The sequence below is a fragment of the Rhinocladiella mackenziei genome, assembly GCF_000835555.1.
Source record: "Rhinocladiella mackenziei CBS 650.93 unplaced genomic scaffold supercont1.8, whole genome shotgun sequence".
NCBI lineage: Eukaryota > Fungi > Ascomycota > Eurotiomycetes > Chaetothyriales > Herpotrichiellaceae > Rhinocladiella > Rhinocladiella mackenziei.
This window is the reverse complement of record NW_013550597.1, coordinates 296,540-315,892: the sequence shown is the minus strand read 5'-3', so window position 1 is coordinate 315,892 and position 19,353 is coordinate 296,540. Positions and strand designations below refer to the sequence as shown.

The following is a 19,353-nucleotide window of genomic DNA, read 5'->3' as shown; positions in this document are numbered from 1 at the left end:
TTGTACGTGCTTGGATTATAATGCAAGAACTTCCCTCCGCAAATATGATAGTGTAACCGCTGTGCTAGGGATTCAGATCGAAGAGGAATTGCTTCCCTGCGGAGTTGGAGAATCATATCCGAACACTGTAGATCTAATCTTATCTTTGCGCAGTCCATCAAGGCAGTTCATCCGAGAGTGAAAGCCCAACGCGATGAATGAACAACGATTGACGGATGATCGCTGAGGAGAAGAGCTGAGATTTATTCCTCATTTCGCATTCACTCCAGGGTGAACTTGCAGCTTTTCCTGCTCAAGCTTAAGCGCCCTCTGACTTCCCCGGCCAACAGAGGCTGAGTCACACATTTGTCAAGAAACAAACAATCCTGCGCTGCTTGGTCTTTGGGAAAGCCAAATAACGGAACGAAAGAGACCCTAACCTCCTAGTGGCCGTTGTGTCTCCCTTTTGCGCTCCGCCTGCTTTCAATAATGGCGACCTTCAACGACGCGAAGTCCCCTCTGCCAGCGGATGAACCCGGCCAACCTCCCAGCCTTAGCACCAGCACCCTACCCCAGAAAACACCCTCGCAGAGCACTGAGCAGCGTATTACGCCCTTCGAAGTCTCCGGTGGTGTGGACGGCAGCGGAAAATTACTCCCGGTTGACTATGAGAAACTCACCAGGGAATTCGGCGCGACGCCAATCACACCCCAACTACTAGAAAGATTTGAGAAAGTTACAGGGAAGAAGGCACATAGATTTATGCGGAGAGGGATTGTTTTCTCACACCGAGAACTGGAAAAGATCCTGGACCGATATGAAAAAGGAGAGCCCTTCTATCTCTATACTGGCCGAGGGCCTAGCAGCGACCACATGCATGTTGGGCATTCCGTCCCTTTCGAGTTCACAAAGTACCTTCAAGATGTCTTTGACTGCCCACTAGTCATCATGTTGACAGACGATGAGAAATTCATGCACTCGCAAAAGATCACGATTGAAGACTCGAAGCGTTACGCCAAAGAAAACGCAAAAGACATCATTGGGATCGGCTTCGACCCGGCCAAAACATTCATATTTTCCGACTTCGGCTACATGGGCGGGGCATTTTACGAGAATGTATGTGCGATGGCTAAACGGATCACGATCAATCAGATTAAAGGCACCTTCGGCTTCAACGACAGCAACAACATTGGCGAATTCCATTTTTGTGCCACACAATCTGCGACCGCGTTTGCGACATCCTTCCCCCATATTTTCGGCGACAACCTTTCGAAAGTCCGCTCGATCCCGTGCTTAATCCCTTGTGCCATTGACCAAGACCCGTATTTCCGCCAATGTCGCGACAATGCAGAGAAGATGAAATTCAAAAAGCCTTCGTTGATTCATTCTATTTTCCTTCCCGCCCTGCAAGGACCCGGGTCCAAGATGTCTGCAAGCATTGACTCGTCGGCCATCTTCCTCACGGACACCCCGAATCAGATTAAGAATAAGATCAACCGCTATGCCTTCTCTGGAGGACAAGACACCGCTGAGAAGCAACGTGAACTAGGGGGTAATACGAAAGTGGACGTTCCATTCCAGTACCTGACATTTTTCATGGAAGATGATGAGGAATTGGCTCGAATCAAGAACGCATACGAATCCGGTGAGATGATGACGGGCGAGATCAAGCAAATCTGCATCAAATATTTGCAAGAGTATGTCGCTGCTTTTCAGACGCGGAGAAAAGCAGTTACCGAGGAGGTCCGGGACGAGTTTTTCAAGCTGAAACCGCTGGTGTACAAGGGAAATCCGCACCCCGTCAAAGTTGAAAAGAAGGATGGCTCTACTGAAAAGAAAGGGGAAAGGAAGAAAGAAAAGGAAGTCGCAAAACACGAGAGTCAGGAGGGGTCGGATAAAGCTCCCAATGGAGAGGTCGTGGGGCACTTTAAGAAAATGAGTATTAGTAAGGCCGAATGAAGAGCTGGAGAAAAAGAAGGGGGCCGGGGAGAAAGGGGGTTATGTCCAAAATCGATGTGAGAAGAATCATCATGAGCCATTGGCATAGAGAAAATCATGCGAGATTTGACGGCGACGAAGGATTTGGGAGCCAAAGATCATACAGGATTGACTTTGAATATATCCGCCTTGATTGAAAGTTGAAGGTGTCTTTCACGCTGAGCCTGAGAGCTAGTGCGAATGATAACGGCGGGTTATTCTCTGCAGTCATCCTCGACCAAAGTAACGATCAAGAGGATGAATCGAGGGCTAGTATCAATATAACGAGAGCTTACTGCTCTTCGGATCCCCCTTTTTTATACAAGTTTCCAGCCAGGAAGGTCTGTGCTATTACCATAGCAACGCCTTTCGTATCGTACTAGCCTCTCTACATGTTAGAATGGGGAATTTGTCATTCCTCCCCTCTCTTCAGCCTCACATACTCTTCCCTGGAAGAAACCCCTAAGCGCATTACTGAGCCAGATAATCTCCCCAGGTCGAATCGAGCCCAGAATGATGGTAGCTTCTTTGCATAGCCCAGCATCAAGAGCCCACTGTTTAGTCACGCTCAGCATTCCCCCTGCTGCTGAAGGCGGGGTTGTCCAAGTTCCCTCGCGGTAGAAATAGGGCGTGCAGAGGCTTGCTTCCATGACTTCGTTCTGATGGTTGAAGAGCAGGACTTCTCGGTCAGTGGGTAGGCATTTCGTGATACCGACACGGGCTCGTGCGTCGTCGTAGGGTCGACGGTATGTTGTTTTGTGAGAAGTGTAGAAGGCCGGGCTGGTAGGAACGTAGTCAACATGGACTAAGCAACGGGAGACTCCTGGCGTGGGAGACGGTAGAAGGAGACTCTGAGGGATACAAGAGACTAAGCCGTCTTCGAGCTTTTCTAAAGGGCGTTCACCTCCCATCGGGACGCCTTCGGATTGTATGCCGCCGTGACGGTTGACCAAGATCCGCACTCTGACATCTCTAATATGCCCTGTCTTTGGTTTAGGGATTTGCTTTGCGGCTTGTTCAGTAGCACATTCCAGATCTGCCACCGCACTCTGGCTTTCAAGTCGCAGGCAGGCCTGTGGCCATAAACAAGCCTGCGCAGCGGCGTGAAGTCGTTGGCGATGTAAGATCAAGAATGATTCTGTCTCTTTCTTCCACCGAAGAGTCGATGGCAAGGGCTGAAGGTCTTCTTCGTTGAATGACACACTCTTCAATGTGGTAATGATGCGGAATGTTGGATCTTCAATTATTGCTGTATCCATGGCCACTTTTTGTCAGAAGCAATGAGATAGGTTTCTCTGCTGAATTTCGTCTTCTTAATGAGATGCAACCTTCATCACGGCCCAGTCTGCTCGTACTGGTAGACAATGACATCCCGTGACCACCCCTGAGACCTTGTGAATTTTGCAGTCAATCAATAAACAGTCACCTTGCCAGCTGAACATCACGACGACAGAGCCCCTGTTACCTTGGATGTATATATATCTTGGATACTCGTCACCGCGTGCTATTATTCAGTACATCGCCCTCGGTAGTCCTTTTTATTCCATTCATTCATCCTATTGGTCAGAAATTCTCCGAGATTATATGCAGCAATATTATTGGTCAATTCATGTCATAATCACGTGACCCACGAAAAAACCCCTGATGACGTAATTCAAGCCTAAATACATTTTACTCCGCCGAAAATTTCCCCCAAAATTGACACCCAAATCGTGGTTGACCTGTCAAAGACGAAACGCTTCGGCGTCTCAGTCGAACCGATAGAATTGAGGGACCTCATCAGTGTTCGATCATAGGTGAGGCAAGAGGGTTGTTCGATGAAATACTACGACCCATCGGATCCAATCCATGGACCATGTCGACATCGAGGCTCGTTCGTTCACGCTCGGTTACGAACCATCTCGAGTGTGATCAGTAAGGGCTTGTCTGAGGTGGCCTACAGACTGGATCCGGTACGTGAATCATATCGATACCGACATCTATTGAGTAGGGTGCCCCGGCCACATGATCCATGGATTGGATCCGATCGAGGTGGTGTTTCATCGGATCTGATCCATGAACCGTGTCGAGTCTGATCGATAGAGCTTGTCTGGGTGGTCCACAGACTGGATCCGATGCGTGGACCATGTCGTTGGACAGCATGGCTCTTTCAACCCAAAATAGATAAGGCGACTTGGGCCGGCTGCAGAGTGCGAATTCTTGATACTGGGAGTTGTAAGACTAATCGAGGAGCGCTCGCATTGCTTGAATGGATCAACGAAACTCACCGGTGGGGCCTCTGCAAGTATGCTCTCGGATGTGAAGAGGATATCAAGCAGATTCTAAGCAAAGTTTCCAGCAATCTCAGAATATCCACGATAGGGGTCTCAGAAACTGTGATGGAAATCGGAAGGGTGGAGGCAGCCGAAATGGTGTGCGGAGGAAAGCCAAATACTGTACATGGATTGGGGGAATGGAAGTATGTTTATGAACGCAGGCGTACGGTAGCTACGTGCGTAAATGGGTACAGATTCTCTCCTCGCGGAACCCAGATTCAAACCTGTCTTCGAGAAATTCACAGTGTCTAGATGTGTTGCTGGCTGCGTTCCTTTTCGTGGAGTCGGCATGATCCTTGGGAGGTCAAGATGGAAGGCAATGCGCTCTGAGATGAGCAGCAGCGGCAGCCACGTGAAGATAAGATAACGACCCTCGTCCTACCTCCAACTTTTTGTCTCTCCAGCTAAGTCTCGTGGGAGGCTTGCCAATCTTCATCATGAGCGTCACCATTGACGCCCTCTATATCTTTGACGATCATCAGTGAGCAATTGCAGGAACCATGATTGGAAGCAATCTCGCGTACTAATTGTGTCCAGCAACTGTGTTCTGGAGCACATCTACACCGGACGCCCGCCCCCCGCGCGGACTCTCATCTCCAGCTTCACCAGTAGACCACGTCCTCGGCCTGCTGTCCTCCAACTCGCGGAGCTCGCCCCGTCAACAACAGTATATTCCATCTCTCACTCAACACTTTTCCTGATCGCAGTATCGAGTAAGGATGCACAGCCTCTGGCAATCCTCGAGTTTCTCCATCGACTCGTCGATGTTTTTGAAGATTTTCTGGGCAGTCCGCTCCTGGCCAACAAGATTGAGGACAACTATGAAATCGTGGCACAGCTGCTGGGTGAGATGTGTGATGGTGGAATTGTATGCAACACGGAACCCAATTCTCTTCGAGAGTCGGTAGAGGTCTCTTCAGCCCTGGGCCGTTTATTCACACAAGTTGGGCTACAAGGGTATGCTCTGCATCCAACCGAGATAAGGCCGCATACTGATTCACTAGAACCTCCCCAGCTCTTGCGCCGTCGAGCAACTTCGCATCGAGTCTGCGACCGACGCCTACGCCATCAAAAGGACCGGCCATTCCCTGGCGCAGGTCCAATGTTCGGCATACCTCGAACGAACTCTACGTTGACATTGTTGAGAACCTTTCTGTCATATTTGCTCCCTCTGGCCGTCCAATTTCTGCCCGATCTCATGGATCGATAGCCTTCACCGCTAAGATATCTGGAGTTCCAGATCTCCTTTTGACTTTGTCCGCCCCCGGAGGGACGAGCAGTGCCAAAACCTTGGGAATTGTTCGAACTATGCAACTACCAGTCTTTCACCCCTGTGTCCGATTGTCTCGATGGAAAGACTGTCCTGGAGACATATCTTTTGTTCCTCCCGATGGACGTTTCATGCTGGCAGGCTATGAAACTGATCTCATGCCTTCCAGTTTCAACGCAGACCAGCCTCCTAATGAGACCGAGAGGATCTTCTTACCCGCACTTGTAGATCTACGACCAGGACTTGGGAGCTCAGGCGCGGAGTTTGAAGCTCGACTGACTTTAAACAATAATTTCCCGGGCGTTTCGACTTCTAAACCGGGCGCTTCTCGATCCACTTCAGGCCCCATCTCGTCACTGTCATTCGGCGGTGGTAGCGGCGGCAGTTCCAACGCCCCTTCATTGGAAGCTGTTGTGGTTACCATTCCCTTTCCAGCAGACGTTCGCAGCGTGACAGAACTGAAGGCTTCTCGAGGCGAAGCAAATTATAATACATTCGATAAAGTGGTTGAATGGAAAGTGCCCACCAAAGACAGCGCGTCGATAAATGGGGTGGCTACGTTGACCGGCACCGTATCCGGTCCACTCAACGCGGACCATACCGATGACAATGAGCTACAAGCTGCTGAAGTCGGTAAATTCAACAGTATGGCCGGATACTACGACGAGGATGCAGTGGCGGACCAGACCGAACAACATGAGTCTGCATTGAACGGCAGCAATGCAAGTGTCAAGAATAAAGCACTGATGCCTCGGTCAATCTTGGTGTCATTCAGCGTCAAAGGATGGCTGCCGAGTGGAATCAAGGTAGACAGTTTAGTGGTGGATGCTAAAAAATCAAAGGGCCTCGGGGATGGGGTAAGACCGTACAAAGGGGTCAAATATCTTACTGTGAGTAGACAAGGGGTCGAAAGACGAGTTTCGTGACCATGAGCGGCGGATGCAAAAAGACCCAAAACGAATTGAATTCTCACGTAAAAGGCTGGTGGACATTTCATTCCGTTGCTCCGATCATGCCATGTCACAACCATGTTTTTTGGTCCGTTCCCAAATGCTGATATGATTCCTTATATCCTAGCCATGCATTGCTGTATGCTACCGGCCCCAGGTTATGGATGTGATGATCCAAAGCAAAATAAATATGCCAAGTTTTTCTCGCGTCATTGGACGCTGTCCACCGATCTACTTCCCCCGATTCAAAATTTCGAATGAAGTCCCGAAACACCATGCCAAAAAACCACCACGGCCAGAGCAAGAAAAATTACACGCGGCAACAAACACCAATAAGAGTTGCTCCATCAGGTCATGTAATTGCCAACGCCCGCCATCTTCTTTAAGCCCTTCTTGATGTTGCGGTTGACATAGTCAGCGCCGCTCTCGCTAGAACCCGTCGAACCCATACTATCCTCGCTGCGGCGCCTGACACTACTATCGACGAAGACTCTCGGTTGGCTAGAGGTCACGTTTCCTGCTCCGCCGCGACCGACATGGAAGACAGGTGCGGCGTGGCGCTCCTGAACGAGCTGCTGCTCGAGCTCCTCGTCGAAGCTGAAAATGGCCCGCTCGGAACTTGGGAAGACGTTGCCTGCTCCGCCGCGCCCGGCAGTGAATGTCTTGCGGTCTCTGGATGGCGCGGTGAGAGTCACGCGAGCTGCCGTACCTGACGCATCGCTGCCGCTTGTCACAGACGCAGGAGCTCGGGTCACATTCCCAGCACCACCGCGGCCGGTGGAGACATAGTGGGATGCAGGAATTGATGGATGAGGTTCGACGATGGAATATCGCTTTGAGGAGGAGAACGACATTGTGTGAGGTGGTGAGACGAGTATTTGTGATTGGTTGTTCGGATGTTTAGTGAGAGCCGAATCGGGTTTAGAGGGCTTTGATTCAGTAACTGTGGCGAAGAATGCGATGAGGTATTTTTGGATGGCGACGATGTAGTTGTCCCGTTGGAATCTTCTGATGGGAAGATGAGGAGCCCGTCACAGAGGAGGGGGCAAGGTGATTATATACGGGCAGCTTGCTCGAAGGGAGGACAAATTTGCAGTGACGGTTGACGAATGTGACACCGGGCCAGTGACCAAGAGCGGCTTCAGAAGCAGTTTGATTACTCGATGGAAATCCAGCATGTTCTTCAGAGCGATGCCGTTAACTGCAAAGTGCACGTCAAATTTTCAGGTCACGATGCTTAGGCAAGGGGAAATACAATTGGCATTATGACGGTGACCGGGACGCAATTTCATCTGAACACGGGGAGCCGCGTTACCTGGGGAGAGAACCTGAAAGAGTCTCGTCATTGCTCGAAAAATCCTGGGCGGCTGGCGGAGCGAGCGGAGACGCAGTTGAACCGCATGATTGGCGGGAAGTCGACGTCGTCATGTCATCGTTTCCAGCGGTTTCAGACTTTTTCACTTGTTATTTTGCTGTTTGCCGGCCACGGGATTCGACAGATCGGGCAATATTTAGTCATGCCCAGCCTCAAGCACGCCATCGGCACGCCACGCACGGCTTCTGAGCAAACTATGGGGTAATCGATGGCTACCCTCGCCAACCTCTGGGCGGGGAATGGTGGTTTCCTGGGGGTAACAGAAACACATTCTCGATGCAATCCCTCTCCGATCTTTCTCTCACGTTGACTTCTTGACGGATGAAAATTTTTTCTGCTTTACTTGTCTGTCTTCCATTGTTCCTGGCCCTTCGCCGACACGTCGCCCAATGTATGCGACACGTGTTGACGGCCCGTGGAAGGAACGAGAGGAACCTAGAAACACCAAATCCCCCCAGCCATACTAAATCAGGCCCGTGATGTCGGTAGGTTCCTGATCTGATGGCCTCCGCCTTGACCTCTATTCGCGATAGCCTTCCCAACTAGTAAGCCTGCTTGGGTTCCATGTCTTGACGTGTTGGCTTGGTCAATTCCCCGGATTTCGGTGTTCCCCGCAAATATCTCAGACATTCTTGGGCCCCCAAATACAGCAATGAACTCTCAGATGCCGCTGATCAACAGACCGAGCACCGGATGGTCCTTGTTATTGGCCAAGGATTCATTGTGCCTGGAAACACCCATCCACAATGTACTGTCTTTTCACCGCCGAATCTTCGTTATCCTTCGACGGAATGCAATCCAGCTATGAGGCCTTGGCTTCCCGGTCTTTGATCCGCCTTCCGTCAACCTCTTTGTGACTCTTCGTTGCTCGGGACAACTTTCACGTCAAGTGAACTTCGTGTGGATGATGTCGGGATTCTCATGCCAGTCATCAATGCTGACCCACATCTAGATTGCTGTTAGTATCCTGCGAGAACTTCAGGACTGGGCCTCCGTGGCGTTCGAACTCACCTTCCTGAATGTACTCAACCCAGCGAGAATACTTCCACCAATCCAAGTGCTGTATTTTCGTTCAGGAGGTGCAAAAATTTTGATTCGCATATCCTTGACCGCCAATCGCTGCATCTCATACAGCAGTCGGTCTGGGAATCCTTTACACAATGTTGTGCCACCACTAAGGACAACATTTCCAAATAGATTCTTTCGAAGGTCCATGTCTGTTCGGTTGATGGCATCGACTACCATTTGATGAATCCCGGGATATTCCAACCCGATCAAGTCCGGTTCAAACAAGATTTCCGGTGCTCGGAAGCGTTCTGCTCCAATCTTGATTTTCTGGCCATCCGGCAGCACATACTCGACATCTCTTTTCTCATTCTTCCATATCCCCTGTGACCAATCCTTCTCCTCTTTTCGGGGATCCAATGCCACGTAGGCAGTCTTCTCCTTCATTATTCTGACGATTTCTTTTTCAGCGCTCGTATGAAAAACATGGCCATTCTTTCGCAGGAGGAGCTGCATGTGTTCTGTGATGTCCCTTCCGGCCACGTCAATCCTTCGGATGCTGCTTGGGATGGCGAATCCCTCGTACACGGGTACAGCATGGCTGACGCCATCTCCACTGTCGAGCACAATACCGGTCGTGCGACCGCTCGCATACAGACTCAGGACGGCTTGGATGGACATGTAAACGGCAGGCACGTTGAATTGCTCAAATAGAATTTGGGCGGCTGTGTCTCGATTTTGTCTCGGATTTAACGGCGCTTCCGTCAGAAGCACCGGGTGTTCCTCGCTCAGTGTTTTCAACTCTTGTTCGTAGACATAGGTCCATATCCTTTCCATGTCGTCCCAGTCTGTGACAATCCCATGTTCAAGAGGGTATCGAATTTTCAAGAGGCCTCGTAGTTCTTGTGCTTTGGGTCCGATGAAGACATCTCCTTCGAGGGCCCCGGCAAGGGCACGTACATGTTTGGGACGGCCGACATACGAGGGGAAATACGCAGCCGGAAGATCAGCGCCAGCAAAGCCGGCTCGAATAGTGCCACTGCCATTGTCCAACACAAGTGGCACATTGTGGAGGCTGCCCCCATCGGCCATGGTTGCCAATGGTGTGTGGGAATTGACAAGTGATTTTACATAGGCGTTACAAGAACAAAATCGCTAGAACGATATCGCCGATCACCGCATCGTGACGGTTTTTGAAATGATTGTATGGAGTTGCTGCCCATAAACATAAAGGGGATGGCGAAGGCGCACTCGCGTGGGCACGACGCGGTAGGGACCAATTTCTGAGCGAAACTTCTGCCGAATAATTTTGCCGCTCCTCACCGCCTTTCCATCCACTACCAGACTCGAGCCTCATATTTCGTCACTCTTTTTTGCTCTTATTCCAACCAACACTCACATCAAGTCGAAGACAGATCGGGCTCTGTCAAAGTTTGTTTCCGTGTTTTTATCCGACTATTTGCCTCGTGTCGTACTCAAAATGCCGAAATATAAGTGGGCCCCGCCTCGTGTTTGATGCAACGAGAACTAACTTTGCAGTACTCTTCTGTGACTATTGCGATGTGTACCTTACCCACGATTCCATGTCAGTGCGAAAAGCTCACAATGCTGGCCGAAATCATTTGAGAAACGTGGTAGAATACTATCAGCGCATGTGTCCCATGAGGATGGACGTGTTTCGACTGTGCTAACTGGGCATAGAAATCGGCCATGAAAAAGCGCAATCGGTCATTGACTCGATTACATCTTCATACGCAGCAGAAGGTCAAGCGAACCCTATGCTGCAACAAGCTGCTCCTGGGTTTCCTCCACCGCTTCCCGGGTTTCCAGGTATGTTCCGCTTCCACAAGCAAACCTCGTTGCCTGCTGACTTGAAGAAAGGAATCCCCCCTCCGCCCTTTGGTAATATGCAGGGTGCAAGTCCACCAGGCCCTGGAGGAGTAGTTCCTCCACCAGGTGGCCGTGGCATGCCTTTTCCACCATTCCCACCGAACGGCGCTCCTCCGTCCCTTCCCAACGGTCTCCCATTCCCGCCACCACCTGGTGGATTTCCTCCGAATTTCCAGTTTCCTCCTACCGTCGCTCCTGGAAGTTTCCCGCCCCCTGGTCAGCAGAATCAACAAGCCCCGTCGGGTGGTCCTAGCCCTGCTCCCGGAGCTGGTCCAAACCAAGGACAAGGACCTCCTCCACCTGGATTTAATATGAGTGGCCCACCCGGAACAAAGTGATAACAACCGACCGGGTTAGGAATTTTCTCTGCTTGAATACAATGGACCAGTGGAAATGCGATATTATGAATCGTGCAAACACCATGACCATGAAAACAAAACTCGCCACATCGAATGATACCTGGATATACCAGACTCTGGCCACGGAGACTACAAATCTTCCTCCCCCCCCAACTCTCCCCCCAGTGGTGGGGGCTTCCAGCAATGCGGGATAGGTATCTCGAAATTATTGGCGTTGATAGCTCTCCGTCATAAAAGCTCGCCTCAATTATGGGGGGCGAGAACTTGTTCCATGAAACAATTAGATTGAGGATGTCGATGGGAGAGGGGGTTTTTTTTTTTGGTCGGCATTCAATGACCCCAGGCTTGAAGTTGCAATGGCTGTCACTGTTTGTAGCCAACTGGTCAAAGGTCAAAATGGTTTGTAACCTGGATTGTCAGGTTTGAGTGGGAAAGTACGGTTAGGAGAGGGGTGATGGTAGGGTTTGCTTTATTCCTCTCTTGAGAGATTTCACTCGTTTGTCAAACAGACTCCCATGGCATTCGATGCTGTCAACCCCATCGAGCATTTTGTCGCACTCATCCTCATTGTATTAGCCTTGGCACTATTTATTCGCTGCTTCTTGACATCTCATCGAAACAGTGAGCGATGCGCCTTCAGATTCGACACCTTTCTTCCAACACCGCAAGCACTTCGATCTCAACGTGTACCCCGATGAAGGAAGTCTCGTCGAGTCACCATGTTTGAAGAGATCCCCTCACGCTCGACTGATGCCGTAGAGGTCACTGCAGGTTCGACCTTGAACCAGTCCCAAAAGCCTCAAGCAAAAACAGATTCTAAGTTACCGAGTGCACGCCAAAGCCGATCCATCGACATATTTAAACGCTTCCCCCTCTCGCCAACCAAAGGACTGAAGGATCTGGCCGTCCAAGAGATAACAAATCGCAAGGAAGCCGATGGTAGAGCCTGTAAAGAAAACCAAGGTCCGCGAACGCAAGATGCAACGAGAGGCAAAAGATAAGGTGAGGGAGGAGAAAAGAAACGTGAGCAAAAAACGGGCCCGACAATACGAAGAACAAAAGAAATTGCAAAAGGCAGAGGAGAAGAGAGTTCGAACGCTTTACATGGATGGAACAGCATGAGGGTTTGATCCGGCGGCTGGAAAGCTTCGCTCATCTACAAACCAGCCTGAAAAGAGCAGATTGATGACGGGACTGACGACTCCCACCACGAGACTCGATCTGCAAAATGACTTTGACTGCCCAATGCCCATTCAGGGCCAGACTTGGGGAATCTAGCATGGGGCACCGCAGAGGAAAGCAGCACCCACACCTCCTCGATCTAGGTGGAGATGACTGGGAACCAAGAGAGAAAGAGCTCCGTTTAGAACGGCGGATGTAGTTGGCCTCTAAGCCTTGATGCCACCCGCGTCCTGCCGCGTTCTTTGTTCATAGATTGGCTTAACCGATAGGCAACCAGAAAGCACTGTTATCGACGATACTTAAGGTAATGTCGTCGACTGGGAAATCGGCCTCCGGTTTAGCCTGGGTCTTAGCTCCCCATCGCTTTTGACCTCGCTATAACAAGTGCCCTTCCATCTCCCTCTCCCTCTCCATCCTAGCCTTCCTGGCACTTTTCAATGGCACTCTCAAAGCTCCGCACTTTCAGCCAGCTGTTCCCCCCCCAAAACCCCTTTAAGCCCCATCCATCCGTGCTGTTCATGCTCGATAGACATCTCCCTGCACTCCAAACCAGACGCATCACACATCACAACGTGACTAGCTGTGCAAGACGTCCAAGACGGAGACACTCGAGCGATGAATGATTCCTGCGGAGACTGAAGGTCCGTCGATTCCTGAGCAGGTTGAGCGACTCACTCCTGTACAGGCTGAGGGTCTGTTGACTCCTGTGCAGACTGAAGGACTGATGACTCGAACCATTGTTTGAAGTTTGTCGTACCCCATTCGCTGAGAATGCGAATAGCTGTCATCACCTTATAGCAGCCAAGCACGGTACTGGTACTTCCAACGAGATATCTTGACAGTACTACCTGTTGACAGTTGTAAGAATCTGGAGTTTTCGACACCAATGCGCAACTTACTGTGCCGTCCGCTGTATCGCAAGCGAACATGAGGAACCACAGGTCAGCATACACGTACAAGAGTGGTAAGGCGATCTGGAAAGGACCGTTCTTGCAAAGCTTGTGAATGCGCTTGAAGTACGCCGATGCCCACACACCAAGTAGTATATCCGCGTCCTGCACCGAACCGCCTGGTCGTTTTGTTTCAATGCTGACAAAGACTGGTGCAAATCGAAGAGGGTGATGTATGGACTGATTGATGGTTCTGAGATTCGGATGTTGACCGTCAAGTAACTCAGTGATGCGACGATCCACATCTTTGTCAGTTACCAAATTGATGGCGAAATCGACCATCTTTGATTGCAAGGGTTTCCCAACGATGTCACGATGGTCAAACGCGGGGCAGATTTTGGCTGCTGTGCTGGTAGGGTCAGTAAATTCGGAATTAATGTGGGAATGATCTCCATACACATTTCGGAATTCAACACCCTTACAGACCTCCAGAGCCAGGTCCAGTATAGGGCTGTGTACAATACAATTCCAGGAAGCCTCTGCTTCTTGTTGAACTGAACACCGCGACGTTGCGTCGCAGATCTTTTTGACATAACGTAGTTCCCAAAGCAACTGGGTCCTTGATCTGGTGTTCGCTGTCGAAGTCTCATCGAACATATGAGGGAGTAGAAGGTCTACTTCGTTGTTGCATTCGGAGATCTCATCCTGTAGAGGGTTATCATTGTCCAAAGTTGTTTAATTATGGCCAGTTCACCTTGATGTTTGCAGGCAGGACTCCGGTAGCCGAGCTAACCACGCGTAGTTTCTCATAAAGACCCCTGGCGTCAGATGGCAGCTTCTCCAGGCTCTTCGAAAGGTCTTCATACAGAATAGGCATCCTAGCAAAGCGAAGGTCGCCCATTCGTTTGACTGGGCTTTTAGAAGAGGCTTTTGAATTGTCGACTGATGAATCTAATGGCTCCATAGACCCCAAGCCAGAGGCTGCCTTGTTTTGGAGAGCGGGTACATAGGCTGAGCCCTTAGTTTGGGCTAGAGTCGAGTTACGAGCTCGAGGTCGTGGTGTTAAGTCTTCCTGTGCTGCATCATTGTCTTCCTCTTCTTTGGAATATCTACGCCGTCGGTTTTGGGGTTTGGCCACACTAGATCGCTTTGCGGGTGGAGGTTGCGGTGTCAGGTCTCCCTCCCCTTTGGAGCCTCGAGTCCGCTTCTTTTTTGGAGGCATGGGGCGTGGATGTTTCTCTGACGTGAAAACGGGCCGGTTTTTCTTCACAGTTGAGTCGCGGTCTCCGAGCGCGGGTGCCTTTCTCCTGGCACCTGTCGGGCCAGTTGTGCCGGTTAAAGATCTAGAAGAACCTTGCGTTGGTGTGTGTTGGAAGATATATCTGCCCAGATCAGAGGCAACGCAGACGTCATGCACCCATGCAGCGACAACAGCGTTAGGGGAGAGACCACCGTCGGTAGCAACGTTGCACATGTCAATTCAGAGAAAATGATGCATACATTCGAATCGTACAGCACGGTAAAGGATCCTCGTTGAAGTTTTGAAGGAGAGTTTGGTGGGTTGACCATCAAATGTTTGTTGTGACAACGCCAAGCCCGTAACGGGAGTCATGTAATCACGTGCTTAGTCTCGCATGCGGTTTTCTGCCAAGGACTCTTGGCTTACGCTAAACTACATTCGTTACAGAACATCTATGAGCAGATAGTTCTAGTTAGTTCATACATTCTCTTCCCGCCGCTACAAGTCGAATGGAAAGAGCGACCAGACCAAACCGGAGGCCGACTTCCCAGTCAACGACTTTAGAATTCGAAAAACCACTTCGAGTCTACACCTTCAATAGCCATGAACTCCATCTCTTCACCTGACAAGTCTCCTTCCTCTCCCGTAACCTCGAGCTCGCAACACACCTCTACCATCTAGCTACCAACTCTGTTGATCGCCATTGTCATATGCCACACCTGGACATCCATTAAAGAACAATCGCCAGCCAATTATGCTTGCGTATTCACCCAATCTGGTTTCATCTGCCTTGCCTACGACGCCGCCTATCAAGGCGAGTCCGAGGTTGAGCCTAGAAACCTTGAAGGTCCCTACCAACGTGTTGAAGAAATCAAATCTGCCGTGACGTACCTAATCAACCTTGAAGATGTCAATCCGGATGAGATTGGTGTCGTAGGCATCTGCGCATCGAGTGGCTACGCTCCTTTTGCTGCCCAAACAGATCTCCGTATCAAAGCATGCGCTACGTCTGCGGCGGCCTGGCACCATAGCCCGACGAGGACTCGACAAGGATTTCTCTAGCAGGGCCATCTTGCATATCCAGTTCGAGAATACCCAAAAGACGGAACAGCGATGTTGACGGCGAAAACGTTCCCATCGTCCACATGTTGCCCGAGAAAATCGAAGACGTGCCTGCGGACCTCCCCCCATCGTCCAAAGATTTGGCCCATCATTACCGCACGCCCAGAGCCTGCCATCCCCGAGCGACAAACACATGTCTGCGGCGCAGTTGGGACATCATGGCAAATATCGACGCATTCGTCCATAACGACATGATCAGTCCCCCCCCCGTTAATGATCACAGGGACTAAGGGCACCAAGTGGTACGGAGAGAACGGAGTGGCCAGGGCAAGGGAGCTGAAAGATCTGTATGTTGTTGGAGTGATTTGTGCCGATTTGTACGATCACGTAGATGAAGCTGGGAAGAAACGTGCCGAATTCTTCGCGAAATATCTGGCTTAAGACGGACATCCTTCCCCTGCACTTTGTCAATTTTTCACAAACAGTTGGGAAGAGGAATCAGCATTTGAATTTTTTATGTTCCAGGTTAGTGTCTTTGGAGCTTGGTAGTTGGTATAAAATTCTGGTTGACAAGCAGAATTCCGACTTCATAGCGGATGGGTAGCGTCCTCGCCTTCCAATGGGTAACAAAATCCTGGATCTCTGGGCCGATATTTTAAGTCCAATATCTGAATCTGATATCTTTCTCACCATTCACCAAATCGCATTGAGGAGTGTCCCCGGGCTTGAGCGGCGTCGTAAGACCCATTGCCCGATCTCGTTTCTTGTTCTGTCTACGCATCCAGATACCCAACCCCGCCGTCACCATAATAGCCAGAGCTTGAAACCCTCCTGTGACTCCCAAGGCTTGCACGTACTTTGGCGCCCAGGCGTCACGGAACATCTGTGCAGAGATTATGGCGCCAATAGATGAACATGCCACCATGACACCGGTGATCATTGCTAGAGAAAGAGTCAGCAAAGGGACTAGAAGGGAAATACGCTTTTGAAGACCAACCTCGTGAATTTTCATCGGGTTTGATATTATTGTGCCAACTATGCACCAAGCAGGACGGAATATAAGTTCCCATACTCAAGAAGAAGGCTCCGGCGTAGCTCGGTCCTTTGTTCTTGATCGGATCCAGTCCAGCAAGCATTAGATAACCAACCATCGTGAATGACAGGCCGGTGCACAGGTGTGCCGTGCGCTCTTGGAAATGGTCACTGGACCACGTTACAACCAAGGTGAACACGCAGCCAACCAGGTTGGGTGCGACAGTATAAAGATTGGTCTTGATAACGCTGTAGCCGAGACGAGCCACAATTTGGGGCAAGAATGTTCCGGTGGATTTGGTTGCAACACCGTAGCTGACACAGAGGATCATGAAAAACCACATCTTCGGTTCTATTAAGGCCCGAAGGCCTGCGATGACGCTGAATTTGTTTCCAATTTCGGTGGTGGAGTCCTTCATGAGACGAGCTCTCGCCGCGGTCTTCTCCTCCGCTGTCAACCATTTGCAGTCGGCCGGAGTGGATGGAATTAGCCAGAAGGAAATTGCTCCCCAACCCAGAGTCATTGCACCTTCAATCAGGAAAAGAATCTTCCAGCCTTGCAATGAGCTGTGGATTTGAAATACGCCGTACGAGATCAATCCGGTGAAAGCACCCGCAATGGTCGCTGATCCGTAGAAAGCCGCGATCCTAAAGGCAAGCTCGTCGCGCTTGTAGAAGAGCGTGAGGTAGAAAATGCATCCAGAAAAGAATCCCGATTGAAAGCACGCAATTATCAGTCGGCAGGTGAGGATTCCGGCATAATTGACCACTGCGGCTTGACAGATCGACACAACGCCCCATCCGAAAAGGAGCGATGGAATTACAATTCGACCACCGTACCGTTTGACCATCATTGTTTGCACGGGCTCGAGCAGGACGAAGGGGACATTTACGAGAGTCATCATAAGACTGTACTCCTCGCCATGGAGACCAAGATCGTCGTCAAGTCCGTCAGTCTACATCGAGATTAGCAGTCGTGTGAAACATCGTTGGCTTCGACATTTACTTTTGCATTACCAATGTTACCTCCGGTTGTGAAACGGCAGAAGTACATGACGGACAAAACTGGCAAGAGGTACATGTCCAATTTTCGAACATATGACCTTTCCGCGGTCGGGTCGATGTACAAAGTGTCTGAAAGATCACCTTTCGTGGGGCTTCTGCTGCTAACATTGTCGTTGACTGGTTCGATAGCAGCTGTGGTCGTCTTCGCGAACTCGGGATCCTTATCTATGATGTGTGCCATTGTGATATTTTCGAGGTCTTCAATGCCCTACCTTCGACGGGAAGGCTTTGATTGATCTTGCAGATCTTGAACATCAGTCTGTGAGAGGGTTCCGAGAGTGCCCAGGAAAGAGTTATATTCGATCGATGGAGACTCTCATGAAGATAGGGAGAGAATGTCAACTTTGGGCAAGAATGGAGGGTGTCCGATAGGCTCTAGCCCGAGACTCAGAGAACGATAGTCCATCTGAGTGGAAGGATAATCAACTTTATCTTGATAAGCCATGATCTGGAAGACAATAGTATGGATGCATAATGCAAAATCGGATCGGAACGTATGTGGAACAGCACTGCTCTTGACTCGATTGACCCCATCTTGGAAGATGGGGATGATCCACGTGGCAAGAAACATGATTTGAAGTACGGATAAAGCCTATATTAGTGTGATCCCCTCAAGAGAAATGAGCATTAGGGTGATTGGTACCGGAGGGCGTTTTGGTGTATGGGTATCAGAAGAGTGTAGAGAGTGGGTGGATCTCTCAGCAATACCAAAGCAGATACTGAGTTTGTCAAGGGTGGGGATTTTCATACCGCCTTTTGACATGTTTAATAGACTAGGAGGCTCAACAAAGTGGTTCCCCGTGTAGGAACCCTGGTAAGTTTTGGGGAGATGATTTTCTGGATAAATCATGGACTTGGCGGTTCCGATGAGACCAATCAAAACACGCCAGCCTCGTCAAGAAAAACACACAAAGAGTTTAGTGCAGAATCTTAATGATAACAGCACACGTCTCCATCTTTCACCGCTATCGACCAATCTCAAATCACGCATGTTTGCACAGGTGCCTCGGTATCTGCTTCTTGGTAGAACGAGGCAACCCCCTACCGGCTTCCGCACATTCTGCCGACTGGAGGATCGCGTCAATATAGCCCGAGGTTTGTGGAACACGGGTACTACGGCCTCTTATCATTAAGGGGGCCGGGGTAGTCTAGCACAGGCCATACTCAGCTCTTTAAGCAAGATAGAAAGTCTCCCCGCTATGTGGGTCCATGCGCCTCTATGGCTATCACTATTCGTCAAAGAGTTTGTAGCCTCATCCGCAAATGATATGCTCTTGCTATGGTATGTCAGATTCTTTCCCTGCCCACGGCCCTTGGTCGCGGTCAACAGTTAGCGAACATGGTGGCAAATATTGCTTGACTTGATATCTTCTTCAGTGGCATGATTCAAATCCACCCCCACTCTCGATCCCGGCATGGAATTCTTCATTCAGTTAGCAAGTGATCTCCTCTCAAACTCCAAGAAGCGCCCTTTGCTCATATGGACTCAGTCAACATCTATTTCAATCGTACTCCGGCCCAAGCAAAAGAGGGAGGCCCAGTATCTAGATCCACCCTTCAGAAACATTTGTTTCCGAAACCTCACCTCATTGGAGAACAAACAATCGAAAGTTACGATTGCCGACGGAGACTTCGCCAAAGGCTCGATCCAGGGCCATATATAGCAAAGCAGGGAAGCTTGAATGATCTCGTCCGAATCACTGCAACACTACCAACTGCAATACAGCACATATAAGGTCTTGACTGATAAAATCAACCACTG

At 50.1% G+C, this 19,353-nt stretch overlaps 9 protein-coding genes across 9 annotated transcripts; 4 read left to right on the top strand and 5 right to left on the bottom strand.

The window, feature by feature from the left end:
* Positions 1-468: 468 nt before the first annotated feature.
* Z518_09720 (tryptophan-tRNA ligase) lies at positions 469-1,938 on the top strand (the record flags this gene model as incomplete). Its single annotated transcript, XM_013412337.1, has 1 exon — positions 469-1,938. One exon carries the CDS (start codon positions 469-471, stop codon positions 1,936-1,938), a length of 1,470 nt encoding a protein of 489 aa, XP_013267791.1.
* Positions 1,939-2,351: 413 nt separating this feature from the next.
* On the bottom strand, positions 2,352-3,215 carry Z518_09719 (uncharacterized protein; the record flags this gene model as incomplete). Its single annotated transcript, XM_013412336.1, has 1 exon — positions 2,352-3,215. One exon carries the CDS (start codon positions 3,213-3,215, stop codon positions 2,352-2,354), a length of 864 nt encoding a protein of 287 aa, XP_013267790.1.
* A 1,493-nt stretch (positions 3,216-4,708) lies between these two features.
* Positions 4,709-6,467, top strand: Z518_09718 (uncharacterized protein; the record flags this gene model as incomplete). Its single annotated transcript, XM_013412335.1, has 3 exons — positions 4,709-4,752; positions 4,809-5,228; positions 5,276-6,467. The coding sequence occupies 3 exons, from the start codon at positions 4,709-4,711 to the stop codon at positions 6,465-6,467; spliced, it is 1,656 nt and encodes a 551-aa protein (XP_013267789.1).
* Positions 6,468-6,838: 371 nt separating this feature from the next.
* On the bottom strand, positions 6,839-7,345 carry Z518_09717 (uncharacterized protein; the record flags this gene model as incomplete). The annotated part of the gene is made up of 1 exon (XM_013412334.1): positions 6,839-7,345. One exon carries the CDS (start codon positions 7,343-7,345, stop codon positions 6,839-6,841), a length of 507 nt encoding a protein of 168 aa, XP_013267788.1.
* Positions 7,346-8,751: 1,406 nt separating this feature from the next.
* On the bottom strand, positions 8,752-9,963 carry Z518_09716 (actin-like protein; the record flags this gene model as incomplete). Its single annotated transcript, XM_013412333.1, has 2 exons — positions 8,752-8,814; positions 8,878-9,963. 2 exons carry the CDS (start codon positions 9,961-9,963, stop codon positions 8,752-8,754), a joined length of 1,149 nt encoding a protein of 382 aa, XP_013267787.1.
* Positions 9,964-10,351: 388 nt separating this feature from the next.
* Z518_09715 (uncharacterized protein) lies at positions 10,352-11,099 on the top strand (the record flags this gene model as incomplete). Its single annotated transcript, XM_013412332.1, has 2 exons — positions 10,352-10,379; positions 10,573-11,099. The coding sequence occupies 2 exons, from the start codon at positions 10,352-10,354 to the stop codon at positions 11,097-11,099; spliced, it is 555 nt and encodes a 184-aa protein (XP_013267786.1).
* A 740-nt stretch (positions 11,100-11,839) lies between these two features.
* Positions 11,840-12,242, top strand: Z518_09714 (uncharacterized protein; the record flags this gene model as incomplete). The annotated part of the gene is given in 2 exon segments (XM_013412331.1): positions 11,840-12,059; positions 12,064-12,242. Coding segments are annotated over 2 exon segments (399 nt in total).
* A 731-nt stretch (positions 12,243-12,973) lies between these two features.
* Z518_09713 (uncharacterized protein) lies at positions 12,974-14,666 on the bottom strand (the record flags this gene model as incomplete). Its single annotated transcript, XM_013412330.1, has 3 exons — positions 12,974-13,150; positions 13,202-13,897; positions 13,947-14,666. 3 exons carry the CDS (start codon positions 14,664-14,666, stop codon positions 12,974-12,976), a joined length of 1,593 nt encoding a protein of 530 aa, XP_013267784.1.
* Positions 14,667-16,149: 1,483 nt separating this feature from the next.
* Z518_09712 (uncharacterized protein) lies at positions 16,150-17,772 on the bottom strand (the record flags this gene model as incomplete). The annotated part of the gene is made up of 3 exons (XM_013412329.1): positions 16,150-16,436; positions 16,492-17,482; positions 17,533-17,772. The coding sequence occupies 3 exons, from the start codon at positions 17,770-17,772 to the stop codon at positions 16,150-16,152; spliced, it is 1,518 nt and encodes a 505-aa protein (XP_013267783.1).
* Positions 17,773-19,353: the final 1,581 nt, after the last annotated feature.